At 46.7% G+C, this 9,756-nt stretch overlaps 1 protein-coding gene across 1 annotated transcript in view; it reads left to right on the top strand.

Annotated features, from left to right (window-relative positions):
* usp54a (ubiquitin specific peptidase 54a) overlaps positions 1 to 3,041 on the top strand; it is a 41,731-nt gene extending 38,690 nt beyond the window's left edge. The window contains 2 exon segments of the mRNA XM_062463701.1: positions 379 to 664; positions 1,102 to 3,041. Of these exon segments, the coding sequence (XP_062319685.1) occupies positions 379 to 664; positions 1,102 to 1,754 (939 nt within the window). The 3' untranslated portion in view covers positions 1,755 to 3,041.
* The last annotated feature ends 6,715 nt before the right edge of the window (positions 3,042 to 9,756 follow it).

Genomic DNA, 9,756 nt, shown 5'->3' on the forward strand with positions numbered 1-9,756 from the left:
TGCGCGTTTCGCTCAGCAGGGAAAACTGCCCGAGGCCAATCTATAAATGTTTTAGCAATGATTTAGTTCCGCCGTTAAGCCTTTAACCTCGCGTTCGGCTCGAATTTGCCGGCTGAGGAGCGAAGGGGCGTCGCAGGGCACATTTGCATCGGAAGGGGGGAGATGGTGAGGTACATTCGTCCTGAGTGCATTATTTTGTTCATCTTTATGTTCCCCTTGTCGTGGAGTCTCTGTTGCAGACTTGTCGGAAGTCGGTCATCCCTTGTCCACCTGTGTTTTAACTCATCTCTCTCCCCTCCTCTTCCTCCTCCTCCTCCCTGACTCGCTTGGTTCTCTCACCCTGCGGTGCTCCACACTCTCTCTCTCTCTCACACCAAGGAGCCCCCTGTAACCAGGACACCAAAGCATGCTGATCCCCGAGTCAGCGCCTCCTCCTCCTCCCGGCGCCCCAGCACCTCCTCCCTGCACCTCCCCTCCTCCTCCTCCACCGCTCGCTACCCTCCTCCCCCCGCCTCCCCCCAGTCCCACCCCTTTCCCCACAACCACCACCAACACCACTATGTCCCCCCCGCCCTAGCCTCAGCACCACCGCCATCATCACAGCACCCCCTTCAGCAGGCATCGCGGCCCCCCAGCGCAGGGCCGTCCTCTTGGGGACGCTCAGGTAACCATCGCCCACCCCTCCTCCATCCCCCTCCTCCACCACCACCCACAGTAGTCTGAAGGCTTCTGGTTGGTTTCCTGGTAAGCCACAGGGAGCGTGGGCGGTGGAGAGCCATACACTCACTGTCCCTCCCTCTCTCTCTCTCATGGCTCTCATCGTCTCTGCATGTGGGGTTCAGGGCACATCGGCAGTAATTGATTGTATACTGAAAGCGTTATTTTACCTGACACTTAGCCCCATGGGGATTAATGTAGCGGCATAAAGTAAACTAAATAGCGAACAAACCTTGGACGAAGGTAACCTATGTTGCTAAGGTAATGTCATAGCAACATCGTGGAGAACAGTCACTCCCAGACTTAACGCCCTGTTTAACATGTTCCATCTCAGCCGTGACCCCCCGCTGTGTCCTAATGGTCCTTCCTCCCCCCCCTCTGCAGGAGATCCCCAGAAGGCCCAGCAGTTTCTGGCTATGTTTGACCGGGGTGAAGCTCTCTCCCGTGAAAACAACTACCACAGTGTTGCGCTGAGCTACGGCACTCTGCCCCGGGCACCTCGCAGGGCGAACGGCTCCTCCTCTTCCTCCACCTCCCTCCCCCGGCCCAGGGAGGGCCCTGGCCCCGGCCCCGCTGGCCCCTCCGGCGGCCTCTGGAGCCGGCCCGACCCTGGCTACACCACCCTAGCCCACCCCCGCCGCTCCGCCCCCAAGCCTGGCACCGCCAACGGGTTGTACAGGCAGCCGGGCAGGCCCAACGGCACCATGCCCCCACCCCACCACCACCCGCCCGCCCTGTCCCACCATCCCCGCCGGCTGCCCGGGGAGACCCCGGCGCAGCCCCTCCGCCTGGACGTGCCCCCCGAGGGCGACTGGAGGACCCCTACCTACAGGGTGGCTCCGCCCACGTCTGTCCGGGAGGCCCACCCTTTCCGCCAGCCCGCCCAGAGGTCCGAATGCCCGCCCGTCAGAGCGCAGCGCGCCCTCTACGGCGGCGCCCAGCTCTGCTCCCTGTGCCAACAGCTGCCCAGCGAGCCGTCGCGCCACTACTGCCAGGCCTGCGGGGCGTACATGGCACGCTTTCGCCCCGCCAGGTGATCCAGCCCGGCCTGGTCAACACGCTGTCTCTCCCCCCCCCCCACACACACCTCCCTCCCCAAACAGCCCCTCACCTCCACCCCCCCAGTTCGCTGGGTCTGCACAAAGGCCTGAGGTGAAAACACACACACACAAGACTCCGCTCTCAAAGACTAGCACGTAGTCTCAGTCGTCACAAACCTCTGATTTTAATGAATGTCTTCATGACTTCAACACCTGTCATAGCGTCAGGGCCGATGGGAGCATTTCCCAGTCCTCCGGTTGCACACGGCTCAGATGAGACTGAAGGGTGGAGGCAGCGTTTTGGATCAGGACTAAAGAGTTTTAAAAGAGATGGAAAAACTCCCAGACAGAAATGGTTGTTTTGTAATGTTGCAGCCTCACTGTACACTGCTTTGGATGGAGGAAGAGAACCGACTCTTTGGGGTCACACTTGGAACTAAGATTTCTTTAGTTACTGCACTACTGTATTTATTTTTTCTAGGGTAAGTAGTCCTTAAATTATCTAACCAATTTAACCTGTTTGACCTGTAAATATAATCTGCAATAGACCTGCTGTACTTTTATCATTTCTATGAACTAGCTAGTTAGCATTATTTGGTAACTAACTGCTGTCTTGTAGTACGGATCTATGTATCTCTCATTTAGAGAGCCCTGTGCTAAAATACTCTAGAACTTTCTCTATGCTTTATGGCAGCCTTGCAACTGGTTAAGCATGGTCTTCAATGGAAATATACATTAAAAGGGAATCGCTTGACTTGGTGTACAATATTAAGAGAAATATATACAAGTGATCTGTCTTTTTTTATTAGTGCAGTGAATTTACTAAACTGTGTCAAACACGTTTAGTGCACTTCATAAGTGTTCAACATAGTTTTATCTTTTGCAGTTGTAAGTCTATTGACATTTCTCCCATTGTTCTGGGGGATGCTCAATGCTAGCCTATTTTTGTACTAGAAGATAAACACAAGTTCAGAGGATGGTCATCCTGTCCACCTGGAAGGTACATCAGAGGTTTACACACGGACAGGAAGTGATGTCAGCGGACATTCCATAGAGTGGGCATTTCTATAAGTTTAGAAACTAGTGCATACGTTTAGAATATTTTACAAAGCACATGCCAAGCTTTCAATGCAACGGGGTTTAACTAATCATTTTGGAAACTTGGTCGTAGAGTACTAGCTCTATTTGATTATTTCTGGTCTATTTACAAAGGAGATAGATAATAGGTTCATTTGTGAGATTCTGTCATTTTTTGGGGTTTGGGATGACAGTGTGCAGCTGTGCCTCAGTTCTGGCCAATATAATGATTGTAAATAACCATCAAATATTGGATTTCAAATTACAGTGAAGTTTGTTAAAGGAAACAACTTAATGTTTTGCTTAAAATATTTATGATTTCGTTTTGGGGATATTTGGACGTATTTTTCTACACTGTAGACATAACTTAAGGAATATGAGAATGAAAAAAAGGAAAAAGGAAAGAGTTTGTTCTTAAGATACAACAACTGCATAAAAACCATATAGTATTTAACTGATACACACCTACTGTGCAATTCACCTGGTATGAGTGTTGCTCCTCTATGCTAAAATAGATAGATTATAAAACTGAAATATAAAAGGATTGTCATACAAGTACTTTACCAAAGAGTGCCACTTTAGTAAGACATTAATATGAAAAGTACTGCTTATTGTAGTCTGTATACAAACATGCAACACCACCCCCTGGTGGATTGCCAGTAGAACAGAAGAATGCATACAATGTCCATAATCCTTTAAATAGCACGACTGCGACATTTGGACAGTGTAAATGATTGTACAGATTATTGTAGCATTGAAGCTCTCCAATGCTAGGAAATTGGTTTTCACGGTAAAAGAAAGCTGAATTGACTTTTTGTTTTGTTTGTAAATGCTGTGCTAGCAGATGGACCATGTATTTTTGCAATAAAGTTGTTACACAGTGCTCAAAACGAGCAGAATATGAAAATATGTTGTTTTTTTGGTACTGTAGGGCCCGAGTCAAATCCAAAATGTTTCTCATTCTTGCATATATCTAATATTGGCGGGGGGGGGGGGGATATTCCATAAACCTATAGTAGTATGAGCAAGTACCAATTACCCTCAATGAGTGGGTTTTTCTATGGGAACATCAGGGTTCTGAGAGAATCTCCCTTAGTCGGAGGGAGTCAGGTGGCTGAGCGGTGAGGGAATCGGGCTAGTAATCCGAAGGTTGCCAGTTCGATTCCCGGTCTTGCCAACTGACGTTGTGTCCTTGGGCAAGGCACTTCACCCTACTTGCCCCGGGGGAATGTCCCTGTACTTACTGTAAGTCTCTCTGGATAAGAGCGTCTGCTAAATGACTAAATGGAAGTATGGAAGTGTAAAGACTGAGCTTTGACTGGTCTCCCTTGGTACCCTCTCAGCTCCCAGTTTTAGTGACAGACAGTATAAGGTCCCAATGAAGGGGCACTGAAGGTCAAGGTGATGCCCCCTGAAAGGTTAAAATTCCCCTAACAAGTGCTCCGGAAGACCGGTTTTCAAGATTTCTGCCTCCAACTAACATTTATGTGACATTTCACGAGGTCCTACTCAAGTAGTTACATAAATCATCGGCATGACATTATGGTAAACAGGCGGTGGGGGAGGGATGGGGGGGGCAGAATCTCCGAGAGGGTGTCGCTGGGTATTGCAACCCAAGAGTCTCCATAATACATAAGTCTCACTGAGGGTCAAAAGTAATGCCTGGGGCGCTCCATTGAGCTTCATAATCAAATCACGTCTCTTTGCTTACGACACATACCACAGAGCATTAGCACGGCATGCTAAATACTTCTCGCCCCTTACGCTTAAATTGAAGCCCATCCTGACAGCCTGTTTGCGTATGGCTTGACCAGCAAAGCAGCCCTCCTGCATAGTATGAATGAAGATTCAATGGTGGACGTGCTGCCTGGAGGAATGTTGTCGCGGCTCTTGTGTCTTCTGGAACGTGAGGGAGAGATCCATGGGCCTGCCGTGTTCCACGGCTTCCACCTGGAGATGCTGCAATCTAAAGGGCCTAACACATCTCACCTGAGCTCTGTCAGAAGAGATTGACTGGGAGATTCTGGTATGACATTCCTACATTTCAGCTAAAAAACACTTTATTTTTATTTGTGGTTATCAAAAGCTGCTTGCTTTAGTGGTCTTCAACCATCGGTAAAGGATACAAGGTTGGAGCGTGTTAATCAACTCAAATACCTAGCCCAATACCCAGAATTATATTTGATTGCCAAAGCCAGCCTGCCCATAAGTGAATGAATTGTAAATCTCGCAAAGGGGGTATTGGCAGTCTGTGACACGTGTTCTGATTTAGTGTCCAGCCTACGTGAACAATTCTTCAGCAGTTCAGGCTCTTCAGATCCTGTTTCTAACCCTAGGTTTGTTCATGGTCATCCAGTCCTCTTCTGTAGTCTGTCCAGTTTGTGGCAGCGTGAGTAGACAGGCAGCGCTGGGGACTTTGTCCAAGTACACAATGATGCAGCCTCAGGATCATTTTGTGATAACAAGCTATTCTCTGCTCTAATCTCCCCAAGGTCCTTCAGTCTAGCGAAGTTACCCACAGATAATTCTCTGTCTTGTGTAATATCTGTTTAGTTTGCTATTCATGTTTATTTACTTCAGAAAAAGATAGCAGTACTGCTCTGGATTTTGTCAGAGCTGGGTTTATGTTGTGTTACATAATTTACTTTATGATGACACTTCCTTTGCCAAGCGGTTTTGACACTGCTATTGACAACACACCGGATTATCGTCACAAGAGAAGCCACAGGAGTTGTTGTCTCGTGCCAGCAATAGCTGTGTGGGAACGTGAGGTGAACGTGTTCACTGCTCATTTTAAACAAAGTCTTACAGCCATACAGTAACCATACAGGTGTCACTTTTTTTGTACCACAGAATAAGGAACTTTGTCATTCTATTCCAAACCAGACATAAAAAGCAGCAAGTGAAATAGTTTTTCTTAATCCTACCAAGATTAAAGATACATTCTCTCACACTGAATGGAATGAATACATAGCATGAAAACACAGACCTTGTATTTTACACCCATTAGTGTCTGTTTCTTTATTTCCAAAATGTCAAACTTCACTTGAAATGGGATAGAATTGTTTGAACACTTCACAGTATAAAAATGATTAAACGCAGTTGATATTCTATAAAGTGTCACACGTGTTGTTGAGGTCTGAAGTGAAGGTGACAGGGTCTGTATAGGTGTGTGTGCTCAGTGTGGTGCTGGGTGCCGTGTGTCTGACAAAGCTGACTGCTCAATGTGACAGTAGAGAAACAGCCCTGCCTCAGGTCTGCCTCTCCTTTCTACAGCTGAGGCACATTGTGACTGTGTGTGTGAAACTGTGTGTGTGTGTGCAGGGGTGCCGTAATGGGGGGGAGATCAGGACAATTCTAAGGGCCCTGATCAGACATGGGGCCCAGCAGATAATTGGGGGCTTGGAGCCCAGACTACAAATTAGCCAGGGGGCCTAGAAACTCTTGCGACACCCTTGTGTGTCTGTGTCTGTGTGTGTGTTTTTCAGAAGGAAAGAATGCGAGAGAGCGTTTGAGCTAAACAAACTCAGTCCTGCTGTAGTTGGGTTCAGATGGGAGTGTTGGAGGTGGATTAGAGTAGGATTAATATTGAATCCATAAGTTCGCCTCTTATCCACTGCTCCATTCATCCTATATGCAGCCCTCTCATGGACAGATGGGGCTGTACTGTATGAAAACAGCTATAGAGTTCTACCCCCCCCCTCCCCCCTCTAATGAAAGATGCTGTAAGATATATAATATCATATCTATTCACTTTTTTCATTGCAAAGTACAGAGATGACTGCCTGGGTCTTTTGGCTGCATTGGGTATTTTTAGTTTTAGAAGTCAGTGAATAAATTCCAGAATAAAAACTAGTGTATTTGAAATGGCTAATTAAAAGGTTTTCCAGCTCAAGTTCATGTCATTTGAGGCAGCTCATTTGAGGCAGCTCATTTGATGCAGCTCATTTGATGCGCCGCATACAGTTCATGTTATTTGCTGCGGTTCCTCTTTTAGGAACGAAAAGAATAACTGTGCCTGATTAAGTAAGGGTATACGCCGGTCAGCCATAACATCATGACCACTGACAGGTGAGGTGAATAACATTGATTATCTCGTTATCATAGCACCTGTCAGTGGGTTGGACATATTGACAAGGACCAAATTGCGATGGCTAGACAACTGGGTCAGAGCATTTCCAAAACTGCAGCTCTTGTGGGGTGTTCATGGTCTGCAGTGGTCAGTACCTATCGTAAGTGGGCCTTGTAGGAAAAGTGGTGAACTGGCAACAGGGTCACTGATGCATGTGGGGAGCGAAAGGCTGGCCTGTGGGGTCCGATCCAACAGACGAGCTACTGTAGTTCAGATTTCTGCAAATGTTCATGTTGGTTCTGATAGATAGTGTCAGAACACAGTGTATTGCAGTTTGTTGCGTGTGGGGCTGCGTAGCCGCAAGCCAGTCAGGGTGCCCATGCTGACCCCTGTCCACTGCTGAAAGCGTCTACGATGAGCATGTGAGCATCAGAACTGGACCACGGAGCAATGTAAAAAGGAGGCCTGGTCTGATTCTTCACGTTTTCTTTTATATCAAGGGTATGGCCAGGGTGTGTGTGCGTCGCTTACCTTGGGAACACATAGAACCAGGATGCACTTTGGGAAGGTGGAGGCAGTGTGAGGCAGTGTGATGCTTTGGACATTGTTCAGCTGGGAGACCTTGGTTCCTGCCAGTCATGTGGACGATACCTTGACACATACCACTTAGCTACGTGTTGTCGCAGACCATGTACTCCCTTTCATGGAAACGGTGTTCCCTGATGGCTGTGGCATCTTTCAGCAGGAGAATGCTCCCCAAAACAAAGCAAAAATGGTTCAGGAATGGTTCGAGGAACACAACAACGACTTCAAGGTGTTAATTTGGCCTCAATTCCTCAGATGTCAATCCTATCAAGTATCTGTGGGATGTGCTGTACAACACAGACCAGGAAGACCCTTATCTTCAGTTACGACTGACAACCACTGGTAGTAGAATACATCTGATTGGTTCTAAAAGCTAGGATTGTCTGTGTGTTCATCTTTGAAAACGAATAAAACATTGTTGTCTCTCCTAAGCTTTTGTCCACATTAAAAAAATCCAACTATATTGGTATGTTTACCAACCTAGGTACCTGAGTACTAATTTTTGACAGGAACTACAGTATAAGGCTTAAGAAAATGTTTTAATTTTAAGTCCTTAAAATGACATTCGAAAGTAAAACATATATACTCATTATGCTACACAGTTGGTAGCATCAATGAACAATCTTTGACATATGCTTTTCTTTTCTTATAAAGAATTGCGGCTTTTAAGTGATGATCAGATGATCTTGCTCCTGTCCTGCTGTAGTTTCTCAACTGTTCCCATTCTGCCCTCCAGACGTCTTCCCTCAAGTCTTTGTCCAAATAAAGTAATTATTTATGGGAAGAATCATGTAGAAACTAGACTATAGGGCATCAAGCCCCTGCTCTCAAAGGGAGGCCTGTCCAGGGGAGATGTTCTAACAGGTTGGGGGCAGGTGGGTCAGTCTGCCTCCCTGGTGTTGCTTGCATCAGGTGCCAGTCATGCTGAAGTCCTGCTCCGTTGGGGTGGAAGGGCTTTATCTTAAGGAGGGAGGGGGGTGGAATGGGGGGGGGGGGGGGGTGATTGACGGCATCTACAGACACACACACGTGTACTGCCACTGCTCACTTCAGTGGGTGTCAAGGGGGTCAGAAAAGAACTACATTCTGCATTATTATGCAAATACAAAAACCTGTCGCTGTCATTAACACTAAAATAACCTGCCTCACTATAATTAACACTGACAGAGGGGAGAATCATGTCTTTCTGCTGTTGATTAGTGTCAATATACAATACATAGTGAAAGGAGAGTATAGATTGTGATTAAAGCCCCATAGAGCTGCATAAGAACATTATACTTCCAACTGTCAAAATCTGCATTATACATCTCTTTCACTCTCTATCTCCCACACACACACACACACACACACACACACACACACACACACACACACACACACAACCATTCAGACAGGACAGAGCAGCAAGCAAGTTCAGAGCAAGACTGACGCTGTTTCATCAGGATCTCCCTGCTGTGTTCTTGTAGATCAATATATGATATATTTACAAATATTGTACATCTATGTACTTTATACATGAGGGAATATTATGCGACAGGTTATGTTACAGGTTCAACTAGTCTGTATCCATGTACGTGTTCCTGCAGGGTCACAGATAGGCTTCTTTGTCACAACAACAGAAAAAGTTACGTTTAAGGTAAGGTAATTGCTTTTGACGTGTGTGTGTGTGTGTGTGTGTGTGTGTGTGTGTGTGTGTGTGTGAATGTGTGTATACACACATATACATACTACCTAGTGTCCACCTAAGGCAAACACTGTATAAGCGAGCTGGGTCAAGGCTACTCTACCCTGAAGGTGAACACAGTAGCCTACCGAGGAGAGAACAGCACCCTGTCTCCCTCACTCTCCATCTCCCTCTGCTCTCTCAGAGCTTTTTCAACACTGCGGGTTTGGAAATTATTCCAAGTTGTTTACATGAGTCCCTGTTGGGATCCTCCGAGGGGGCATTTGCAGAGCGAAGCATCCAGGTATGAATACACGGACTCCATACATCCTCACGTGTGCTGCACTTTCATCAGGTCAAATACCCAATACGAGCACCAAGCAAAGCTTTGCAATCCTGAACTGTCTCAACTGTCGTGGTAAAATGTCAATCCACCATTGCAGTTCTAGGTGTGCTGAACCGCAATGGTGTGCTTTATTTCTATTCCGATCCCCCTCCCAAAAATATGTCAAATCTATTCTTGCAATTTAAGAATAGGGAAAACAGGTGAATAAGTAATAGTTTTCATTCTTAGTTTATATCTCTTTCTCCGTTCAAGTACA

This window comes from Osmerus eperlanus, chromosome 6 (assembly GCF_963692335.1).
Source record: "Osmerus eperlanus chromosome 6, fOsmEpe2.1, whole genome shotgun sequence".
NCBI classification, from domain to species: domain Eukaryota; kingdom Metazoa; phylum Chordata; class Actinopteri; order Osmeriformes; family Osmeridae; genus Osmerus; species Osmerus eperlanus.